At 38.0% G+C, this 25,940-nt stretch overlaps 1 protein-coding gene across 2 annotated transcripts in view; it reads right to left on the reverse strand.

Moving 5' to 3' along the window:
• STK4 (serine/threonine kinase 4) overlaps nucleotides 1-25,940 on the reverse strand; it is a 90,144-nt gene that overhangs the window by 38,068 nt on the left and 26,136 nt on the right. For both annotated transcript variants that reach the window (XM_070420870.1, XM_070420871.1), the window contains exons 8-10: nucleotides 23,291-23,419; nucleotides 22,506-22,692; nucleotides 1,205-1,362 (exon numbers count right to left, since the gene is read on the reverse strand). In XM_070420870.1, the coding sequence (XP_070276971.1) occupies nucleotides 1,205-1,362; nucleotides 22,506-22,692; nucleotides 23,291-23,419 (474 nt within the window). The remainder of the gene's footprint in view (nucleotides 1-1,204; nucleotides 1,363-22,505; nucleotides 22,693-23,290; nucleotides 23,420-25,940) is intronic.

Raw genomic sequence — 25,940 nt, forward strand, 5'->3', positions numbered from 1 at the left:
TACAATTTTCTCCTAATGATGACTTGAGGTTTCAAATAATGAAACCTTTATGAGGGATGGATCTTTGGCTGTTCTAGCATTACTATATTCCTAAAAAAGTGTCAAGCATACATTGATACTCAAAAAACTAATAAAAAGTTGAGTGAACAAAAAAATGACAGATGATAATGCATAGTAGATGATGAATAAATGAACACAGATTATAAAACAAATGAAGCTGGGTTCTAACATGGGCTCAGTAACTAATCAGTTAAATAAACTCAGGTGAGTTATTCTGGTCCTCAAAAGATCTCTATCATTAGCTATACAACTATGACATTTCTACTCCACAAAAGTAGAAATTATGTTATGGAAGAATGACATCATTTCCTCTATGCCAGTGAGTAGGACACTGGAAAGCCAGGACTAGAAAGGCCTCTCAGAATCCAAACAGCACGTTTAAGCTAAGCTCTTATAATCAACAACAGAATTTAAGAATGTAAAAATTTTAAAAAGTAAAAATTAAATATTCTTAAAGAAAAAATTGTTTTCTAAAAATATTCAGAAAAGGAATGCACATTCCTTAGTTTGCTTTTCCTCCTTCCCCCAATTTTTTTATTGCCTCTACTCATTAAATCTCTGTGAACTTTAACAAGTGTCTGTGGCTGCAGGAGAATGTTCCACAGCAGAGAAAGAATAAAACACACCCAGTTTTTCATAAGAAACTTCGGAACAACTTAATAATCATCCATGGGCAAAATTCAGAATAATCCTCTCAGAGAGCCTAAAATTAGGATAATGGTTAGGAAAACAACAAAGACACTACAAGCAGCATTAACTGCCCTCCAGGCTAATCTAATCCTTAAATAAAACCTCTCAATCTCAAGTAAACTATTAAAGACTGCGCATTTTCATTTGATGCCTGAATGTTTCTCTCACCATTACCAATTTCAAACTCAACTAAAGAAAAATGGCAAGTGAATAAAGGATTTTTAAAGTGAAAAAGATGCCGCTAACTGGGAGAGCCAGAACTACTCAAATGTCAGTCAAAATGTTGTTGTCTCAAACTCATGAGGCCCAGAGCTGCGTCCAGGGGTGGTTAGAGGAGACTTGGATCGCACAGGAAAATGCTCAGGCTCTTTCAGTGAAATGACAGAACTGGATGTGTGATACTTCAAATTGCATTCTCCAGCACACATAACCACTTCCTTCTAACACTACTTACAAACTCATAGTCTCCATCCTGTGGTACTTTCCAATCTGAAGAGTTCTTCAGTGGGCCAGGCACACTCTTGCCAAAGCTGTTGATCTGATTTTCCTTTTCTTTTTGTTCAAAGTATTCAAGGAAAGATGGTTTTGCAGGCTGCATGGTCTCATCCCTTCCTGAAAACCAAGAAAAAGAAAAGGTGAAATATGTCTTAGATTTCAGATAAGTTTAATAAATAGATCTATCTCCATCCAGATGGGTTCCAGCCTCTGGATCCGTGGTTTCTGGTTAAAGACTTCTTTAAAAATCTAATGAAAACTGCAGGAAAGTGCACAAATGTTCACTGAAAATATTTCTCATACAATTGCAAAAGATTCACAGGCCCTTAAAATACATGCAAAGATCTCATCAGTGTCCCTTTTTCTAGGTGGAAAGACTTGGGTGATACAATAACTTTGAGTAAGCTGCATATAATATTTTTGGGTCCCCTATAGCAAATAGTCCCTGTAATATTAGACTGAAAACAGAGGAGCAAGCAAAATATTTATGAATCATCTACATACACAATATTCTCTACAAGCACTACAGTAGGAAAGGGGGAGTGATTCAGTAGGGTGACTTCCCTTCATAATCCCAATTGGACTAATGAGAAAAATATGCATGAAAAAGAAAGTATAAATAAATCACAATCCACACCATGAAATATTATGTAACTTTTAAAATACCATTTACAAATGGTTTATGATAAAGTTAAGGGTGAAAATGAGATACAATATTGTATTACAGTATGATATAAATTCTGTAAAATCACATACACAGGAGAGAAAATAAAAAGACTAAAAGAAAATATACCAAAATGTTAATAAGATTTGTCTCTGATAGGATTGTAGGTGATTTTATTTACTTCTTTTAAACATTTTTCTTTTTTTATTTTAAATAATTTTTTATTTCTCAATTACAGGTTACATATATTATATTAGCTTCAAGTGTATAACCCAGTGATTAGACATTTATATAACTTATGAAGTGATCACCCTGATAAATCTAGTATCTATCTGACACCATACAAGTTCTTTTAAACCTTTTTTTTTTAAGAAAATAATACAGGATACGTACTATTATGTATTAAATAGAACGGCTCATAAGAGTTACATCTGCCCAGAAGATGGGGAAATCTCGCAAGCTGGACTGGTCAGGGAGGACAGTCTTAGGTTGGGCCTCAAACTATCCCTAAGAAAAGCATCAGCAGTTACAGAGCAGGACAGTTATGAATGAGAGCAGCAGCAGACAGCAGTTACTAGTTACAATAAGTGACAATAGCAAAAAGAATAATCTTACTTGGCATGACTTAAAAACCTAGCTAGCTCAATGTACCTATTTCATATGTTGAAGTGGCTTTGTGCAGTTTTTCTTTAGTGCTTTCCATGAACATGTGGGTCTATATAGCCCTCTCCCCAGTAACCAGAAAAAAAGAGCAGAAGGTTCAGGGCCTTAAGAAGTGGATGGGCTATGTATGGTGCCAGATGAGCACTAGAAATATTGGGGGAACACTCCTTAAGTTATATAAATGTCTAACTACTATGCTGTACACCTGAAACTAATATTGAATATAAACTGTAATTGAAAAATACAATTTAAAGAAGATATCTTGGTTTTATCCTATTTCCTATCATGGTTCTGTGATATCCAAATAGCATTCCAATAAATTCACATTTACAGAAGAAGAAGGAGGAGGAGAAGGAGGTAAAGGAGAGGAGAATGAGAATGAGAATGAGAATGAGAATGAGAATGAGAATGAGAATAAGAATAAGAATAAGAATAAGAATAAGAATAAGAATAAGAATAAGAATAAGAATAAGAATAAGAATAAGAAGTGGATGGGGGAGGCGTCTAGAAAACAAAGAACAGCAAGTGTTTCTCTTCTGGCACCTTCGTTCTCTGCAATCTTATCTCCTGACCTTGTCTAGTCCAGTTTCAAGCCAGCACCCTGACTACCTCTCAGACATTTGTCACTTACTCACTCTCTCCATTGCTAAGTTGAACAGCAGCCAATCCCAGATTTGCCCACTTCCAGATGTTGCCAATAGCTTACTTCACTGTTTGTTGCCTCCTCATTTATTAGGAATTAAACACAATATTTGCTAAGACCAGTCAATGATTATGTGCTAAGTGTGTGTTTTGTTTGCTCTAGGTATGATGTTAAGGGTTTTCATGCTTAAAGTTTAATTTTTAAGTTAAATTTAATGTATTATTTCATAAGATAGTTCTGAAGGAACTATAACAAAATAAAACTTGTAAAAATTGGGGTGTTTGGGATTTGCTGACAAGTCAGGAAGCTAAGTCCTTCTGATCGGTCCCCTTCCTCTAGGAGCACTAACTCTGCAGCAAGCCTACACATAACCCTACACATCAAAAAGGAGTGTTTATAGAGGCTCCCTAAGCCAAGCAACTGCTGACATATGAGGTATTCAGTTTACTCTCCTTCCTAGATACTTGACCAGCTGAAGAGAACAGAAAGTCTGGAAACAAAATAGAAAGCCCACATGGCTATCCAAGCAACGGGATAGTTATTTGGAAAAAAAGATTAAATTGGATCCACACCTCATGCCTTAAACTAGGAAAACTCCAAATGGAGAAGAGCTCTAATTGTAAAAATGGAAACCATAAGTACTAGAAGAAAGCACGTATGAATACATTTAAAATCTGGGTGTGGGAAAGGCTTTCTAACTATGGCAGAAACATAGATGCAATAAAAACTGGATAGATGAAAATCTTGTGTGTTAAGAAAACATCACAAATTAAAAAATGAATAAGCACACATACACAATAAGCCAAGACAAATGGTAAATTAGAAGAAAATATTTGCAACAAACATCATACTTTTTTTTAAAGAATTTTCTTTTTTAAATTTTTATTTAAGAGGTATTTATATATTAGGCAGATAAGCTCTTAAATACATAAAGAATTCTGAAAATCAAGAAAGAGAAGACAAAAAAAGGGGGGGGGGGGTCAGGTGGTGGTGGGGGGTGGGGGTGCTGAAGACCTGAAAAGATAGTGTGTACACATTAGTCCTTAAACATGAAAAAAAAATTCTTAGGTTCACTCATAATAAGAAAAACAAATCAAGCCCTAACCGGTTTGGCTCAGTGGATAGAGCATCGGCTGGCGGACTAAAGGGTCCCAAGTTCGATTCTGGTCAAGGGCATGTACCTTGGTTGCGGGCACATCCCCAGTAGGGGGTGTGCAGGAGGCAGCTGATGGATGTTTCTCTCTCATCAATGTTTCTAACTCTCTATCCCTCTCCCTTCCTCTCTGTAAAAAAAAATCAATAAAAAATATTAAAAAGAAAAAAAACACAAATCAAAACTACTTAGAGATGCAATTGCTTACATTTCAGATTAAAAAAATTCAAAAGTTTGACAGCTGTCTATTTATTGGTAAGGGTTCAGGGATACCCACTTTCCCATACTATTGAATTAGAGTGCAAAATAGTATAAGCCCTACGAAGGAAATCGGGCAATATCTAAATATCAAAATATGAAACAGGGGAAGGTACAGAAAAATCCTTTGGTGTTATATTTGAACTGCAAATATTAACATAAACTCATAATTTACTTTAAAAAGTATATACTGTGCTTTTTTCATTAAAGGCTTTGAAGCAACAACACCCTGCTACCAATGAGCAAACCTATGGCTCAGATCTGGGTTTCTAAAGACCATTCCCCACTCTAAGGAACTAAGGCTACTTAAGAGAAATAGCTAATTCCAGGTCTAGGGCAGAAAAAGTATAAAATGGGCCTGGACATCTTTTTGTGTCAAGAAAAACAAGCAAATATTAAAAAACTGATGGGGACATATCAACAGGATACAGGACCCACCTTCAGAGGCTCAACTGGTAAATTTTGGGACACTTCGAGTAAGCATCAAAAAGATTAAACTGAATAAAAAGAATTCATGAAACATCAGATATCAAGCTATATTACAAAGCCACGGTTCTCAAAACTGCCTGGTACTGGCACAAGAACAGACATATAGATCAATGGAACAGAACAGAGAACCAAAAATAGACCCAAGCCATTATGCTCAATTAATATTTGACAAAGGAGTGAGAGCATACAATGGAGTCAAGACAGTCTCTTCAATAAATGGTGTTGGGAAAATTGGCAGATACATGCAAAAAAATGAAACTAGATCACCAACTTATACCATACACAAAAACAAACTCAAAATGGTTAAAGGACTTAAATGTAAGATGGGATACCATAAAAATCCTACAAGACTCCATAGGCAGCAAAATAGCAGACATATGTCGTAGCAATATCTTTACCGATAAAGCTCCTAGGGCAATGGAAACTAACGAGAAAATAAACAAATGGGACTACATCAAAATAAAAAGCTCTGCACAGCAAAAGAAACCATCAACAAAACAACAAGAAAGCCCACTGCATGGAAGAACATATTTGCCAATGCTATTTCAGATAAGGGTTTAATCTCCAAAATTTATAGGGAACTCATACAACTTAACAAAAGGAAGATAAACAATCTAATCAAAAAATGGGCAAAGGACCTAAGTAGACACTTTTCAAAAGAGGATATTCAGAGGACCAAAAAGCATATGAAAACATGCTCAAAGTCACTAATCATCAGAGAGATGCAAACCAAAATGATAATGAGGTACCATCTCACACCTGTCAGAATGGCTATCATCAACAAATCAACAAACGACTAGTGCTGGAGAGGATGTGGAGAAAAAGGAACCCTCCTGCACTGCTGGTGGGAATGCAGACTGGTGCAGCCACTGTGGAAAACAGTATGGAGTTTCCTTAAAAAGTTAAAAATGGAACTCCCATTTGACTCAGTGATCCCACTTCTAGGATTATATCCCAAGAAACCAGAAACACCAATCAGAAAGGATATATGCACCCCTATGTTCATAGCAGCACAATTCACCATAGCTAAGATTTGGAAACAGCCTAAGTGCCCATCAGCAGATGAGTGGATTAAAAAACTGTGGTACATCTACACAGTGGAATACTATGCTACTATAAAAAAGAAGGAATTTTTACCATTTGCAACAGCATGGATGGAACTGGAGAGCATTATGCTAAGCGAAATAAGCCAGTCGGAAAAAGATAAATATCACATGCTCTCACTCATATGTGGGATATAATGATCAACATAAACTGATGAATTAAAATGGATCCAGAGACAAGGTGGCACTGAGCAGACCGTCCAACCTCAGGGAGAAGGCGGGAGGGGGGGCGGTTAGAGATGAACCAAAGGACTTGTATGCATGCATATTAGCATGACCAATGGACACAGACGCTGGGGTGGTGGGGACTTGCCCTCAGGGGTGGGAGTGGCCAGGGGGGTGTTAATCAGGGGGAAAAGGAGACATGTAATACTTTAAACAATAAAAAAAAAAAGAATTCATGAGCTCAGAATAATAATCTGAAAGTGGCCCTGACTGGTTTGGCTCAGTGGATAGAGTGTTGGCCTGCGGACTGAAAGGTCCTGGGTTCGATTCCAGTCAAGGGCATATACCTTGGTTGCGGGCACATCCCCAGTAGCGGGTGTGCGGGAGGCAGCTGATCGATGTTTCTCTCTCATCCATGTTTCTAACTCTCTATCCCTCTCCTTTCCTCTCTGTAAAAAAACAATAAAATATATTAAAAAAAAAAATCTGAAAGTGAAGAAGTTTAGGGGGAGAAGAGAGAGCTCTTTAGAAAAATGGCCACTCAACAACTGTATAATGGTAACAACAGAGAATATCCTGCTTGGACAGTGTGCTCAATGGTTAGAGCATCAATCAGCCCATGAACTGAAAGGGTCTCAGGTTCAACTCCCAGTCAAGAGCATGTACCTGGATTGCAGTCCCAATCTCTTTCACATTGATGTTTCTCTCTCCCTCCCTCCTGCCCTCCCTTCTTCTCTCTCTCTCTCTCCCTGCCCCTGTCCTCCCATCCTCCCTCCCATCCACTCTCTCTAAAAATCAAAGGAAAATATATCCTGAGGTGAGGATTAACAGCAACAAAAAAAAATAGAGAATATTCTCTTTTTTAGGAAATTCACACACACATAATTATCTCCTTTCTTAGAAAATACAGCGTGATGTTTAAGAGTAAGTTGCATATATCGCATACCAACCTCTCCTCATTACTTCTGTCATTTCATGTCTGTTTATCCACCCATCTTCATATATGCACCCAAATAACTGATAAAAGTTCATCAATAAAAATAACAACTTCTGGGTAGAAATAACAGGTAATTTAAATATGTTTTGTGAAACCATTACAAAAAACCATAAAAACACTTTATTAAGAAAGCACCATATCTAACAATAAAAATTATATACTTATTACTATGTACTTCTATGATGCTTCATTAATTCCTTTCAGTCACAATACTGGTGGATTTAGAAATTCAGATCTTTAAACCAGGATGAAACACTAAAGATAGCTTTTCTGTGGTTCAATTCTAAAACATGGCATAAATGCTCTGGCCAGTATGGCTCAGTTGGCTGGGCGTTGTCCCATGCACCAAAAGGCTGCCAGTTTGATTCCTGGTCAGGGCACATGCATGGGTTACCAGCTTGACCCCTGGCAGGGAGAGTGCAGAAGGCCACTGTTTCACTCTCACATCGATGTTTCTCTCTCTCCCTCTTTCTCTCTCTCTTTCTGTCAAAAATCAATTTTAAAAAATCTTTAAAATTAAATAAATAAAACTTGGCTTAAAAATAAAAGGACTGTGTCTATTAAGCTAGAGTATAATCATTTGTCTAATTTCTATCACTGTTTACATGAGAATATGAGGACATTTGCTTTCACATGATGGTCTCATCATAACTTCATGACCACCATGTAAGTATATAGGAGGAAAGAAAATGTGCACTTATTAGGCACCTACTGAGTGCTAGACAATGTACTATTTCACTTAATCCTCAAGTCTTTTGAGGTATATATTGTTATTGACACCTTATAGGTGAGAAATTTGCCATTGAGGATAGGATATCCTTAAACCCTCATCATCAGGTTTTAAGCCTAGTTCACTCCCTCTCATATTGTAAATTCTCTAAAACCAAAATGAAAATTCCTGACCTGTCAGAACTGCCATTAAATTGAGTGTAGAAAGAGCAGGGGAATGGAATTTTCCCAGTAACCTTATCTTTGAACTTTTCTTTCAGCACTTCTGAGCTAGATGATCAAATGTGCTGGACAACAGCCTGTCAGTACTGCAAGCGTAAGGGAATCATTCCAAGCTGATTAAAGGCAATGCTGTCCCCAGGGCTTCAGCTGGCTGCTGGGCTTTGTGTTCCAGTGTGAGCCGGGGCATTTTTTCAGGTGTATCCCAGGAAATGAAGATGTTCAGCTGAATGATAATACCAGAAACCTGAAGCCATAGGGAGAGCAGAAAAGTCAAGCTTTGAAAATAGCCATGTCTTGCTGGGATTCTTTTATCTGATGGAGGAAATGCATGAATTCCTATATTAGGACTGGCCCATGTTTTTTTGTAAGCAGCTTCTGTCGAGCTAAATGGATGATCTGTCTAAGCCCACAGACAAAGGGGTGAATTCATAAGTAACTGTAGCCTATATTTACTTTCCTTTGAAAAAATGCTATGTAAAAGCAGAAGGACCCAGATGAATCAACTGATGAATGAATAAATAAAATGCGGTATATCCACACAATGGAATATTATTCAGCAATAAAATGAAATGAAATACTGATACATGATACAACATGGATGAACCTCAAAAACATTATGTTAAAATGTTCAGAAAGAAGCCAGTCACAAAAGACCACATATTCTATAATTCTATTTTTTGTGAAATGTTCAGAATAAGCAAATCTGTAGAGACAGATAGAAGGTTAGTGGTTACCTATGGCTATGAGGTTGGGGTGAGTAGGTGGGATATGAAGTTCCTTTTTGGAGTGATCAAAATGTTCTAAAATTAGATTGTAAACAAAATAGAGTATCTAGACATACAATGGAATATTATTCAGTCATAAAAAGGAATGATGTACCTTGAAAACATTAAACTTAGTGAAAGAAGCCAGACACAAATGCCCTATTTTGTGTGATTTCATTTATATAAAATGCCCAGAACAGGCAAAGCCATAGACACAGAAAGCAAAGTAATGGCTGCTTGAGGATAGAGGAGGGGGTGGGGGGTGACTGCTAACAGGATTGTGGTTTCTTTTGGGGGTAATGAAAATGTCTGGAATTCAACAGCGGTTATGGTTGCACAACCTTGTTAATACACAAAATGGTGAATTCTATGATATGTGAATTACGTCTCAATTTGAAAATAATAAAAATTTTAAAACTAGATTATGGTATTGGTTGCACAATGCTTTAAATACACTGAAAACTACTGAGTTGCATGTTTTATTTTATTTCATTTTTGCATTTTAATAACTTTACTGTAATGTATATCCCCTAATACCAAAACATAATGGTAGTTGGTTAGGTTACCTCTGCCAACTCAAAAATAACATGGATGTAATCAAAATATTGAAATGTATCAGCCTTTTGGGAAAAACTGAAAAGTTATCTACAAAATATTGTTTACAAAAGTATAAGATACACTGTGGTTCTTTAGTTTATTTTCCAGTGTATATTTATCCATATCATGATGTCAAAATTGGGTACAGTCATCCTGGATGGACTCAGGCTACACACTGTACTGAGTAACCATTTATAACACTTTTAATATTGCAGATCTCCTTATACTCACTGACTTAATAAAAAGTCCTGAATGCTACACCAGCAACCTCATGATTGTGAAGATGTGTATTTATTTAAGACCTTCTGTTGGCACAGTAGGAGAAATTAGTAAAAGTATATTCTCTTCATTTTAAACAAAATTCTAAATTAAAAGCAATGGCAGAAACAGTCCCTGAATTGCACACTTTAAATGAGTAAAGTATATAGTATGCAAATTATATATCAACTAGAGGCCCGGCACACGAAATTGGTGCACTCTGGGGGGGGCGGGGTGTCCCTTAGCCTTGATTGCAAGAGGGCATAGGCCAGGCCAAGGGACCCCACTGGTGCACGATCGGGGCCAGGGAGGGCCGCAGGAGGCTGGCCAGCTGGGGAGGGACCACGGGAGGGTTCCAGGGCATATCTGGCCAGTCTTGCTCAGTCCTGATCGGCCAGACCCCAGCAGCAAGCTAACCTACCGGTCGGAGCATCTGCACCCTGGTGGTCTGTGCACATCATAGCGACTTGTCAACCAGTTGACTGTCTGCCCCCTGGTGGTCAATGCACATAATAGCGAGCAGTTGAGTGGCCTTAGCATATCATTAGCATATTACACTTTGATTGGTTGAATGGCCGACCAGACACTTAGCATATTAGGCTTTTATTATATAGGATAGGGTGACTCAATTGATATATATTAGAAGACCTCTTTCCTCTACTACCACTTTTATTTCTGGATTCATCTGAACTATAACACAATGCCAAGGTCATCATAACTGGGAGGGAGCTTGGCCAAAGTCTGAAGCCCATCTTTTCCTTTGGAACAACCATCTACTAGACCAGGGGTCCTCAAACTTTTTAAACAGGGGGCCAGTTCACTGTCCTTCAGACCGTTGGAGGGCCGGACTATAGTTTTAAAAAAAACTATGAACAAATTCCTATGCACACTGCACATATCTTATTTTGAAGTAAAAAAACAAAAGGGGAACAAATACAATATTTGTATTTGCATGTGGCCCGTGGGCCGTAGTTTGAGGACCCCTGTACTAGACATTAAACTTTATGCCCTTCCATTTTAAACATTCATTTTTAAGACTGTCACTAAGTAAACCACAATGGTCAACCTACTCTCTCCTTAATTTCTACAGTAATAACTCTTTTTCTATCTTAATAGTAATTAAATCTGTTTTAAACTAGGAAACTGGACAGAGCCCACATTTTCTCCTCAGTTTCACACATGAATATTTGCAAGAAAAAAAAAACTTGAGTAATCCCTCAAAACTTTTTTTCTTTCTTGGAATAATATGCCTTATCATAAGGTCACTTGTTTTGTTTTTCATCTAACATTTATTATATGTGTGTGGTTTTTGGTTTTGGTTATGTTACTGGGAACCTACATGTATTAACTCATTTAATTATACAAGTTATTCTTCAAGTTTCTGTGTGTGGCCATAAATGTTCCTTTGAATGTTCTTTGAAACCACGAAGAATTACTGGAATCACAAGTTATAAAACTACCTGGAGCCCAACTGAAATAACTCTTCCAGTTAACCAGCTTTGGGATGTGCCCTTCTGTAATCTGACTTGACTTCTGGATAATGGTGCTATAGTTCTTTAAGTCTGATAAGCTGTCATATATGTATTTAGAGATCTAAATCCAAATTTCAAACGGTCACTAACTAAAGGGATAGAGGCAGCACATCTGAAAACATACAAAAGGCTTACAGGTGAGAATAATCCATATCATTGTTATTTTAACAATTTCCTAGTTGGTCTTGCCTTTTCTGGTCTTTTCAAGTTCCAAATCATCCAACTCTTCTAAAAAAACAACAACGACTTTGTTATATCTCTTCTCTTTTTCTTTTTTTAATATCACTTTTCTAATCAAAATGTCCTTATACTACACTATTACTAACAGAATCAAGTTTGAACTCCTTACCGTGGCATTCAATGTTCTCCAATATCCAGCCAACATCCACTTCAGCCCCACAAAATATTTAATTTTTTTTCCTACCTTTCTGATATTACGCCTGCCTGGAATATCCTCCCTTAACCTTTCTGTATATCCAAGTCTTTACTTTCCTTCTTACAACTCCTTTAACACTTTGCTATTCTACCTACCCAGCATTTGGCCCAAGGTTATATTACCTTCATATGTAGGGTCCTCCAGCCTTAACTAAGATGTATCATCATCAAAGAGCACTAATTGAAACATCTAGATCAGTGGTTCTCAACCTGTGGATCGCGACCCCTTTGGGGGTCAAACAACCCTTTCACAGGGGTCACCTAAGACCATCGGAAAACACATATATAATTACATATTGTTTTTGTGATTAATCACTATGCTTTAATTATGTTCAATTTGTAACAATGAAAATACATCCTGCATATCAGATATTTACATTATGATTCATAACAGTAGCAAAATTACAGTTATGAAGTAGGAACGAAAATAATTTTATGGTTGGGGGTCACCACAACATAAGGAACTGTATTACAGGGTCTCGGCATTAGGAAGGTTGAGAACCACTGATCTAGATGGTACTTCATCCACACAAGGAATTAGAACAGGTATAGTACAGTAGGCTCTCCATAAATATTAGATAATGGTTATAACAACTGCCATCTTCCCCTTGTACCTATAAATTCCTCATCAGCAGTAAATGTCTCATTTGGTATTTGTACAGTATACAGTAATGACACACAGTGACTACCTAATAAATACTTCTTGCTTGGTATTAAGTAATTATTTTTAACAAATACTGATTTCAAGTGATATTTTTAAGAACATAAATACTTAAGAGAATCATCTACTTTCTGTTTATAAATTAATTTAAATTTATCAAAATGCATCTCCATTTTCCAGCTGAATAAGGAGTAAGCAGGTCAAAAGAGCTTAGAGCAACAAAGAAATATATTCCCCTAACTCAGTGGTTGGCAAACTGCGGCTCGCAAGCCACATGCGGCTCTTTGGCCCCTTGAGTGTGGCCATGACGTTTCAATCGCACTGTGCGTGCACGCCTGCACGTGGTATTTTGTGGAAGAGCCACACTCAAGGGGCCGCAGTTTGTCGACCACTGCCCTAACTGAATGAAATTGATTTATCTGCCTCTTAGGCATAAGAGTCAAAGTATATTTTTTGGCACTCATTTTCCTTTGCTCTTCATTACTATCACACTACTGCCCTCCCTTGGTTCGCCTTTCACCAACTGAACTACTATGATGGAACACATTATCGTCCCCCAAATATAGGTCTTGAGCTTTTCGCCCATGTTACCCTGAAATCTGGTACTTTCATATCCTAACATGTGGTCTGGCAGGGTGTTTTGAATGAATTTTCAGGCACCAAGAGTCTGTGCTTTTTGGCTCATTCCAAAAGAATCAAGAATGTGAATGGTTTCCAAAGATAAAAAGCGGGCCCAACATCTGGACACAATTACAAAAACTGCACAAACAATTAGGATCTAGTCACTCTGGCACAATGACCCTGAATTATTTGTGCAACTGTGAGAAAAGTCTAAGGACCAAGATGTCTGCTCTTCTATTGTGACTCTCACCCAGGAGGGAGCTTTTGGTAAATGTCCAGTGAACCACAGTGACTATCTTTCAGGAATGGAAAAAATTCCAGTCAGTAATACATTCCACAGTATTAAGATAAGAGTTTGAAACTCTACAAAGGAAGGTTCTTGTGGATCCAAAGTCTAGCCTTCTTTAAAATCTACCATCTTGTATTTTGAGCAATTTAACAGATCCTCAGAACACCTATCATCTTACTTACAAGAAATTACACACACACACACACACACACACAATCTCTTTACCTCTCCCTTCTCAGCACATTTTTAAAAACATTACTGAAACTGACAAGTGACCTTCCTTTAGATCAAACATTTTCATGCCAGAGTTCAGACACAGAGGTAGCATTTACAAAACATCAATAATACCAAGAGTGAAAACTAAATGCCTAACTAGCAAGAAGAAAGGAATCAGGATGCTGAAAAGTAGCACTGGTTCAAGGAAAATCTGGGTCCAATAAAAACACCACTGTCAAACATTAAAAGACTCATATAATTAATAAAGTACCGACCATTTTTAAGCATTTACATGCTAAATATGTTACATATATTATCTTGTATCATCTTCACAACCCTACAAAGTAGGAACTCTTATGCCCCACTTTTTCAGACTAGGAAACTGAGGCTCAAGAAAGGGAAATAACTGGCCCAAGCTGACCTAGCCCATAAGGCTCTGGGCCAAGTTTCAAACTAAATTACTAATTCCACAAATTACTGTCCTTTCCACTACTCCTTTGTCTTTCTCTTGCTCTTATTCAGAGATATGATTCTAGCAAAACTAAATGTTTTAAGTTAAGCTTTGGTAGGTACAACTACACTATTGCTATCTGAAACTCCCCAATGATGCTGACTGTGAGTGGCAAGGATACATGAACACTTAATATTCTGATGATAGTTTTAAACATCCTGGGGATCAGAAATTGGACAGTAAGCCTATTGTGGTAAAAGAAGTGTTAAAATACCTGTAGTCCTTTATGTTCTATTTTTCATCCTTGCAAAATGCTATCATCTGAGTCCGAGAGAAAGAGACAGATAACACACAAGGGAGGCAATGTTACAACAATCCCCTTCAAACAACTGCAGGCGGAAAGAAAATGGGCTGTGAGTCAAGAATTTCCATTTTATGCAGCTCCAAAATTAGGATCTGATGGATGGTGGTGAAATAAAATCACTTCAACAAGAGCCTGAACTTTGGTTTTAACATGAGGAAACTCAGAGCAACAATAGGAGTCTTCATGAGACTTAGGACTTTCTGCGGAATTATCAATATAGAATGTTTTTACCACATAATATCATCACAGTAACTTGCCTAAAACATGCTTCTGAGTTATCCTAACTTAATTATGCCACTATGCTTTAAAATTCTATTTCAAAGAGATCAATGTGGCAATTGCTCTAGAATAAGAAATTAATATCTAACATAAAGAACTATGGCAAATCAGTAAAAAAAAAAAGGCTAGTCTCAAAGAACTCATTAGATTCTTGTGTAGGCAACACAGAAGTAAATTATATGAAAACCAAAGAGGCTAGGCAACAAAAGCTATAAGTTGTCATTATTAATATTTATTTTGATACATATCAGTCAGTTCTGCACAAGAATTTGAAAGTTTATTTTTAAAATGTATTCAATTACTTGGTTAGGGCCGTTTTAGCTGATAATAGTTTCAAAACTATACGCATGGTAACATGATACATATAGAGGACATCAATTCTGGTTAAGAATTCTGAGAAATTTGGGAAGAGAGAAGAAAAGTTTAAACTATTTTGACAGATTTAGGCTGGTTTCAGTCTTATTTGAACTTTGCCATGTATGAGGGAGGTATCCAAACTCCTACCTAAATAAAAGACATTGCCCTAGCATTGCTGTGGTTATTTAAAATAAATAATGGTGCTAATCTTGAAGAAAGCCTACCATAGAAAGGAGACGTGTGAACACAAATGGGAACACATTATAAACTCATAACTTATTACAGAGCTCCCTCTGATGGTCAAAGGAAGTACAAGAATCCCAACACTCACAGAACCTCTCATGTCACTTCAGGAATATGTCCCTCTGTTCTTAGGAACAAATTTCTTCTATAGCCCTTATGAAAAAGACCCAGTTACATAAACAAATAGCAGAAGCCTCCCAAAATCCCCAAACTGATATTTTATCCAGACATGTGTTTTCAAAGTAGTGTGGGCCATAGTTTACCAATATGGTTATTACAGGTGTTCTGGAGGTATCTTATAAAGCAATCAAATCTAACCTCACTCTAATTTCCTCCTTCCAACTGCATTCTGATTCTTTACTATAGACTCAGATCTCTTATAAAGCAATCAAATCTCACCTCACTCTAATTTCCTCCTTCCAACTGCATTCTGATTCTTTACTATAGACTCAGATCTCTACAACCAAATATACTACCTCATGTAATAATATCATTAACCTATCAACAGAGGCAGACCCCCTTTGAAAATCATCCACCTTTTGCTTCTGGAAATCCTGGGGAAACATGTAGAGTAGCCTGTTATTCAAATACCCAGCAAGGAGAGGTATATTCATGTAGGCGGAGGCTTCCCAACATAGGACCTATAACATGAGTCTTAGTCCTGCCCCTCAACAGCTTAAGGGGCTCTGCTGAGAAGCAGTATAATATAATGATTAGGAGTATGAATTTTGAAATCAAACACATCTGGCATCAAGTCTTGGCTCTTCTATTACTCACTATGTAATCATGAGCAAGTAACTTAACCACTCTGCAATTTAGTTTCTGTTACCACAAAATCAGGGGTGGTGATGGTGGGGATACTAGATGGCTATATTTACCACACAGCATGGTTGTAATGATTAAAATAAACGTGAAATGCTTATAAAGAATTAAGCACAGAGCCTGATATATATCACATGCCAAGGTATTATAGATTATTATTAACACTTGGAGTGGGGGAAACGAGTTAAGTCGGCTCGCGTCTTAACTCGGTTCATATAGATTTGCGGTGGAGTGCAGGAAACGTGTAAACTCGGGCCGACTGTAACTGCGTATTACCAAATATTTGTTTGTTTGCCGTTCACAAAGATACCTACCTGCGTATGCGAACCGTTTCATACCCATTGGGGTAATAGGTATCATAAAAATCCCTGATTTTGCGCGCGAAACCTAAATAATTGCCCGCGCCATCTTATATTTTGGCGGGAAATTCACCCCACACCGGAGTGTTAAGTTATCCTCCTGAGTATAATAAATAATTTATGTATAATAATTCTTTCTAAAAATAAATATTTCTGGAATCCAGAAGCCAGCAACAGTCTGACCATGAATTTTGGTGAGTCGTATATTACGGGTCTAATGCCCATTAATGTTAGAGTAGGCTTCCAAAACAAATCAGGAGTTTAGCAGAAAGAAGCATACACACTGGAGTTCTTTCAGTTCCCAGGTCTACCACTTCCTGCCATGTGACCATGAGCAAATAACCTCTCTGAACCTGTTCCCTTATGGAGAAACTATAGAAATATTGCTGTAGATAGGTCAAGATGACTGAAAGAGCTGAAGCGTGAGAGGCCTACCCTCCTGCTCCAAACACATAGAAATTCAAGATTTAAAAACAACAACAACAACAACAAAAAACCCCACACAGTAATGTTTAAACCCAAGACAGGAAAGTCTGCAGATGGCACAAGCAAGGTGGCCCATTGGTAAAGCCAAACCAACTAGTTTGAATACTGATGTGAGAATAAGAATTGGGATAAAGACAGGAGCCAAAACACATCGAGGTAGAACTCAATTCCCAGCATAAAAGTAGGAGCCAAGACTCAAGGGCATGGCTTAGGAATGGCTTAGGGATGGAAAGAGTCAACTTCTAGAAATACAATTCCTGGGCTGTACCACAAGCATACTGCAGAAATGAGAAATAATCTAAAGACTGCTCTGGAGAGAACTACCCCTAAGGGCCCCAACAAGGATGCCTACCTATTAGCCATGAGTGATATGATTTTTATAAACATGTGGACTATTAGAGCTATAAAAGACAAGGAAAGCCCTGACCGGTTTGGCTCAGTGGATAGAGTGTCAGCCTGCGGACTGAAGGGTCCGGGTTCGGTTTTGGTCAAGGGCATGTACCTTGGTTGTGGGCACATCCCCAATGGGGGGTGTGCAGGAGGCAGCTGATCAATGTTTCTCTCTCATCGATGTTTCTAACTCTCTGTCCCTCTCGTTCCTCCCTGTAAAAAATCAATAAAATATATTTTTTTAAAAAGACAAGGAAAATATGTAAGTTTAAAAATTCTTTAGCCTTTTGACCCAGCGATTCCACTTCTAGGAATATATATTTTTTTAAAAAAAGACCACAAACACTAATTCAAAAGAATGTATATACCCCAATGCTCACTGCAGTGTAATTACAATAGCCAAGATTTGGAAGTAGCCCTACTGCCCATCAGTAGATGAGTGGATAAAAAAGTTGCGGTACATTTACACAACAGACTACTACTCCATTGTAAGGTAAGAAAGGAAATCTTACATTTTGTGACAGCATGGATGGACCTGGAGAGCATTATGCTAAGTGAAATAAGTCACCCAGAGAAAGACAAATACCATATAATTTCACTTACATGTGAAATCTAATGAACAAAATAACCAAACAAAATAGAAACAGACTCATAAATACAGAGAACTGACAGCTGTTAGAGGGGAAGAGTCCTGGGGGACTGGGTGAAAAAGATAAAGGGATTAAGCAAAAAAAAAAAAACAACACACACACAACCCAAAAACTCACAGACACAGACACAGTATGGTGAATACCAGAGGGAAAGGTGGGTGGGGAGGTAGAAGAGGTCAAAGAGGGGATAAATGGTGATGGAAGGAGACTTGACTTTGGGTGGTGAACACACAATACAATCTACAGTCTACAATAGGTATTATAGAAGTGTACACCTAAAACCTATGTAATTTTATTACCAATGTCACGCCAATAAGTTCAATAAAAATTTTAAAATGAATAAAATAATAATAAAATTAAAATTTTACTGATTAGGGCACTGAAGTTCATACAAGGAAAGTGAATTATCCAACATAACACAGATAGTATCTGGGTCAGGCTTAGTCAAAAAGACTCATTTAAACGTTTAAAAATCAGTTCTGAAGGAATGATATGATGCTTGAGATTTGCTTTAAGTTAATTCAGCTTGTTATTTTCCTTGGGAGAGGGAGCCTAAAATATGATGGACAATGAGTTAATCATTTATGAAACGGGGCAATAGGTCCATTGGAGTCATGATATTATTGTGCAATTGTGCATGTTTTTAATTTTCCATAATGAAAGTTTAAATAACTCCTAAAATAGTAAGAGGCAAAGATCTCAAAATAAGTGGTAAATCTGTCAAACTTGTGACTCAAAAACTGTATTATAAGACCTGCAGCAGATTGTTTGTGAACTAAGTATATTTAATATCACTCAGCTGTGACTGTTGAGGTTTTAATGTTTTTTTCATCATGACTATAATAAAAGATGCATTTTCTCATTAGGCATGCTAAAACTATCCAAGCTCAGAAACTGCACAACAACCCATTGAATTAATTAGCACTTGAAATATGAAAATTACATTTGGAACAAAATTAATTCTTTACATTAAAAAAGGCAGATTTTCCATAACCCGTGCATGCACAACACATGTTAATGGGTCAGCCTAGATATATTACACAGTGATTATAATCATCTGCATAATTAAAGCCCTTCAAACAAGAAGAAGATATGGCACTCAGAGTCAAAGAAAAGAACTAGAGTGTCAGCAGCTTATTACTGCAAAACAAACCTTCCTAACAAGTCACATGGCTACTTAGAAAAAAGAAAAAACTAAATTTAGTTCATAGCATTCATTTGACAATTTATGTAACGCCACGCACAATATATCTAGAGTGCTTCAACCTTGAGTTTAGGGGATAAAACATTCCCTAAAACACAATAAGAACTTAAAGAGACTAGCAGGGAGTGACAAATGTCACTTTGTAAATATTCATTTTAAGGCCATAAAAAGCAGTGAGAGGAGGAAGAAGGGAGGAGAAAGGATTCTTAAGGCAATCATAGTTCAAAGTCCTAATTTAAAGGACACACCATGATATCAGAAGTATTTTTGATGGTTTTTTATTTTTCTGATAAATGCTAGAAAAAATTTTGGAAGAAAAATTTAAAGACCTATAATCCTATTACCAATAATAGCTACTTTAAAAATATATTTGTTTTTATTGATTTCAGAGAGAGGAAGGGAAAGGGAGAGACAGATAGGAACATCAATTATGAGAGAGAATCGATTGGCTGCCTCCTACACACTCCCTACTGGGGATCAAACTGTGACTTAGCGCTCAAACACTGAGCAACAGTACTTTTAATATCTGGTTTATTTCTCTCCAGCTTTTTTATTCAGTCAGGTTTTTTTTCCAGTCATTTTTCTATGCACATATTAACATGTTAATTTATTTTTTTTTTACTCTGGTAAAACTGGGTCATGCTATAATTTTGTTTCCTTCTTTTTCCTTTTTTAATATATTTTTATTGATTTCAGAGAGAAAGAGGGAGAGATAGAAACAGCAATGATGAGAGAGAATCATTGATCAGCTGCCTCCAGCATGCCCCCTTACTGGGGAGTGAGCCTAAAACCTGGGCATGTGACCTGACAGGGAATTGAACCATGACCTCCTGGTTCATAGGTCAACACTCAACCACTGAGCCACACTGTCTGGGTGATTTCTTCTAAATATTTCCCCCAAAACAGGATTTTTAATATTTTTGTATGGTGTAGTATTCCATCCTATGGTTGTATCATAGTTTATTTGACTAACCATTTTCTACTAAACATTTAAATTAATCCAGCCTTTTTTTTTTTTTAACAATTTTAAGTAACATATTTGAAAAAGTTCTTGAATATAATTTGCTTATATCTTCAATTATTTCCTTGGACCAGAGTCCTAGAAGTGAAATTTACTGAGTCAAAGGATTGAACTTTTCAAATTCTTGATACATACTACATTCCAGAAAAGTTATATGAGTTACATATCCACTAATAGTATTACTACTCTTTCCTATCTGTGTGGTTCTGGTCAGAGGCCAAACACAGGTGATGAGCAAACCGTGGCCACAAAACAAACACACACAAAAAAACCTTTTCCCTTCAAAAACAAAGGGTTGCCCGGCCAGCATGGCTCAGTGGTTGAGTGTCACCTGGAGGTCACGGTTCGATTCCCAGTCAGGGCACATGCCCAGTTGCAGACTTGATCCCCAGTGGGGGGCATGTAAGAGGCAGCCAATCAATGATTCTCTCTCATCATTTATATTTCTATCTCTCTATGCCTCTCCCTTCCTCTCTGAAATAAAAAAATAAAGAAAGAAAGAAAACCCCAAAGGGTTGGTTATAAATACAAATACCTGAAAGGTGAAACACAGAGAGAAATCCCTAAGAACCACAGCCCTGCAACTGTCTCAGCCACAATAAACCAGCTGCAGTTCCCCTGAACTCACTAGCCTTTCTCTTGCCTCCTCGAATTTGTGAGCATTGTTCCCTTTGCTGGACCATCTCCAACCCACACTACTCACTTGCCAACCAGCTTGCCTTTTTCCTCCAGGAATTCTTCAGTAATCCGCAGTCTAAACTAAATATTCTTCCACTCTGCTTCGACAACACCCTATATTACCTCTATTTTAGAACTCATTTCATGGACTGAAGTATAATTAACGGTCTGTCCCCCACACTAGACAATGAGTTCCTTCAGGGCAGGGTCTATTTCTTCATTTCCTGTTGCATTTTTAGCATCTACAAAGTACCTGGGATACGATAGGCACTGGAGAAAAATTTATTAAATGAATTAATCAATCACAAAGAGAAGGTCTAGGGGAGGGGTTAGAGAACTTTTTCGGTCTGTAAAGAACCGGACAGCAAAAATTGCAGGATTTGCCGAAACCGGTTTGGCTCGGTGGATAGAGCGGCGGCCTGCGGACTCAGGGGTCCCGGGTTCGATTCCGGTCAGGGGCATGTGCATTGGTTGCGGGCACATCCCTGGTGGGAGATGTGCAGGAGGCAGCTGATCGATGTTTCTCTCTCATCGATGTTTCTGGCTCTCTGTCTCTCTCCCTTCCTCTCTGTAAAAAATCAATAAAATATATTAAAAAAAAAAAAATTGCAGGATTTGGGAGCCCCGTGGTCTTAGTCACCAATACTCAACTCTGCTTCTATAGCACAAAAGCAGTCATAGACACTATGTAAGTGAATGGACATGGCTATGTTCCAATAAAACTTTATCAAAACCAGGTGGCATGCCACATTTTGGATGTGGACCATAGATTGCTAATCCCTGATTTAGAGGAATAAAAAAAAAAGATGATGAAGATGAAGAGACTTACTGCTGTAAACCTATGCAAAGTTTAGGTTAAATCGTACTTATATAACTAAATTACTAGCATTTTATACTCTCAAATTCCTTTCTTCTGTGACTTGGTCTGTAATGCAGAGTAAGGAGAAAGGAAATAACTAAAGAAGGTAGGAGAGGATGGCATTCTGATGGGAGCTGAGCTCAGGTGTCAAGCCTCAGGCAAAAAAAGATCAGTGGGATAAGAAGTAGAGATGGGCTTACACTCAAAGGGATTTGATAGGACTTTTAAGTGTGTACAGTCATTCTGAATAGATTGGCTGAGTATTGGTAAACCTGGGTTAGACACACAGAGTATTATGAAAAAAAAGATAAGATATATACAGTCAACAGCTCAGAATTTCAATAGCTCAGAATTATGCATCAGATCAATGCATGTGCTTGCCTCCACAGATTCAGGAAAAGGAGGGAAATGACATCATTCAATGAGAGAACGGCCACTGATGCTTTCTTGCCTCTGACTCACATGCCAGCTTTCCCTTTCCCCAAACCCGTGCCCTCACCACAACCCCCATGTTTCTACTCCTTTGGTTGCAGCAATATGAGGCCTCAAGACTGAGCCTGAGTGGACCACGTGAACCTGTCTTCTCTGGAATGTATAAGGTCTGCCTGAGAAGTTACTATATTTGATCAGAGCCTTACTTTTCATAGTTCCTTCCTCTTCCTCATCCTCTGCATTGATCACCATGGTGCCCAGCTGTGACAGCAATGTTCCGTCGTGCTCAATCATAGTATTGGCTCCATCACTCATGGTGCTGGCTACTCGGACAGTGCCCATCTCATCACCTGCTGCTCGAACCATGGTGCCAGAATCCAATTCATCCTCCTCCTGTAAAAGAACAGACTCTCAAATTGGAGCTAATTGGAGCAAAAGTGAGTTTTCTGAACTACTATTACTCATCTTGGTGCAAATATTTCTGGATTTGACACTCAGATTCTAAACCCACTTTGTAGAACTGGGAACACTCTTATTTAACCAAAGATCATAAATTTACCCAAGTGAGAGTAGTGTATCTAAAGGACTCCCTTCTCCCCTTCTTAATAGAGTTTTGCAACATATATCTAAAGATCTAATGCACACCCTTGGAATCTCAGGGTTGTGAGGGAGTCTATAAGTGTAAATCTACATATTTAGTATGAATCCTAGGTTCCCCAAAAGGACACAGAAAAACCAAGCGTCAGACCTGAGCATTCTCTTTGCAGAATAAAAAGGTGCGTTGAATAACAGATAAAATGTGTAAGTGTCTTAGGAAGCACTATGAGAAGAGCACGCACAGATGAAGCAAGCCTTGGTCCAGGACAGGACAGAATCCTGTAAGAAGGGTCTCCAGCTCCAGGCTGATCCAACATCTAAGTCTTACCTGGCTTAGCAATCATGAAATAACGAGCATTAATGCCCGAGGCCCAAAGCCAGGCCTGCCACTCACCGAGTTTTCTTCATCCTCGTTTTCCACCTCCCGCTGCTGGGCTTCCTGGCGTTTCAGTTTCACATCCATGGCTTCATTAATTAAGTCCCGTAGTATCGACACTCCTTTGGCGCTCTTGACAAATGGGTGCTTAAGCAAGAAAGTGACAAACACTGGGGACAGTTTATAAGCACCAGTGCCAAAATAGTGCCTGGCACACAGCAGGTACTTGATAGTATCACATTGTATGTGGGAAACGTATTTATACGTTTTATGTTGACTGTAAGTAGTAGAGCCACCTGTTACTACCCGCATACAATGTGGTATTTGTTGAATCAGTCGCGGAATCCAATCTTTCTCTTTTTGCTTTGGACAACAGCTAACCCACACTCACTTTATAACCAAGCAGGTGCATAGTCAGGCTTTGTTCACCCTTTTTGGCCTGGCTAAAACTGCGCCACCCTTTCTCTCTGTCAGATCTAGAGATTCTCAACCTCCTGGAGGAAATTGTGTAATGTTGGGAGCTCCTAGTTACAATGTCTGAAGAACACAAACAGCATGGGAGGACAGGGACACCACAATCCTGCTAAGTGGAACCTCTGGCACAACAACACACTGTGGCACATTCTGCACATCTTTCAATGTCTCCGAGTACATGTACACTCTGATAAATAATACTGAAAACTTTTTCCAGAGATAAGCAAAAGGTCTAGTAATTTGGGAGGTAAGTTTAGAGTAGGGGTTTAAATGGAATAAAGACATTGTTTAGAAATTACTGAATAATTTACTCATCCTGCTTATTCTTCCTATTCAGTGTACTACAGCATTTCCAACTATTTATTTAGGTAAAAACAAATTTAATGTAAAAGTGTAGTTACTGCAGAAATACTAAAATTAGTCACAAAGACACTTGAAACACAGGGATATTGCTGAATTCCATTTATAAGAATGAAGTTTTTTAATATTAATACCAACAACCAAAGTGTCCTTCGATAGAGGATTGGATAAAGAAGATGTAGTATGTATCTACTATGGAAAACTCAGCCATAAGAAAAGACAAAATACTGCCACTTGTAAAAACATGGACAGACCTTGAGAGTATTATTCTAAGTGAAATAAGTCAGTCAGAAAAAGCTAAAAACCATATGATTTCATTCATATGTAGGATATAAAACTGGAACTCATGGACACAGACAATAGTGTGGTAGTTACCAGAGGGAAGAGAATAGAGAGTGGATGAACGGGGTCTAATATATGGTGACAGAAGATGGTTTGGCTTTGGGTAGTGGACACACAATATACAGATCTTATATCATAGAAATGTACACTTGAAACCTATATGATCCTATTAATCAATGCCACCCAATGCATTTAATTTTTTAAAAATAAAACAAATAAATATTAATACCATCTTACACATTTGTTGTTTATAGCACAATTGTAAGAAATCTCTGTGAAAGGTGGGTGGGTGGGTAGGAAGAGATCAACCAAAGAACTTATATGCATATATGCATAACCCATGGACACAGACAATAGGGTGGTGAAGGTGGGGCGGGCTAGAAGGGGTCAATGGGGGACAAACGGGGACATGTAATACTTTCAATATTAAAGATTTTTTAAAAAAAGAAATCTATGTGAAATCTATCTTTCTACATGTGAAAGTTATATGTGGAAATTCTTTTTTTTGGGGGGGGGTTGTCTGTTGTTTTTCCAAACTTATTCTGATATTGTCCCCAATGTTTCTCTTTTTAATCCCTTCTCTATTCCCCACCACCCATGAAAGGATATGGTCTCCAAGTACTCTATAGATTGAAAGTATGCCTCAACATGTGGTAGGCTCATAACACAGGAGATATCTTTTCCATAAAACTTTATCAGAATCCCAGCCAGGCAGGAGAAAAATTTGCCACTACACTTAGAGAAACAAGACCCAGCTCATTTGCAAGAATATCATATTTGCTGGTCTTTCCAATTGGAAAGCTTATAAAATAATTTCCCTCCTCGTATCATATACAAATAAGTCTGGCCTGCTATTACTTACCATTGTTTTATGCAAGTGCCCACCCATTCATATTCCTGTATATCGTGAATGGAATGGTTTCTGTTCTTATTACTGCTCTTGCATCTAAATTCTTTCATGATGATAGATACAGGTCTCTATTTCATTATGCCTGTAAGCTGAGTAAGGCTGGAGCATTTCTATATTGATAACTATGTTATCTACATTAATAAAAGAGAAACATGGTAATTAGCGTATGACCGCTACCCTTCCCATTGGCTAATCAGCATATCTTTATGCAAATTAACTGTCAGCCAAGATGGCGGCCGGCAGCCATGCACTGAAACGAACAGGGAGGCTTGCTTGCTCCAGTGATGGCAGACTCCAACCTTCCCCGCCTGACTTGACGGCCTCTCAGCTGCAACTCTAAGCAACTATGTTGCAAATATAGAAGCTAAACAAAACCCCAGAAACCGGCTTTCAGTCAGCCAGGCTTCAGCCAGCCGGACCGCAACACTGTATCAAATACAGAAGGTAAAGGCCAGAAACCTGCTTGCAGCAGCCAGGCCTCAGAGCTAAAGCTGGCCCAGAATAGAAAAAAAAAAAGAGAAAAAGGAGCAGTTGGGAGCTTCAGTCACCCGCCAGCCTGAAAACGGCCCTCAGCCCCTCACC

This window comes from Myotis yumanensis, unplaced genomic scaffold (assembly GCF_028538775.1).
Source record: "Myotis yumanensis isolate MYYU_CA2020_CCGP unplaced genomic scaffold, mMyoYum1.0.hap1 SCAF_7, whole genome shotgun sequence".
Classification (NCBI taxonomy): Eukaryota; Metazoa; Chordata; class Mammalia; order Chiroptera; family Vespertilionidae; genus Myotis; species Myotis yumanensis.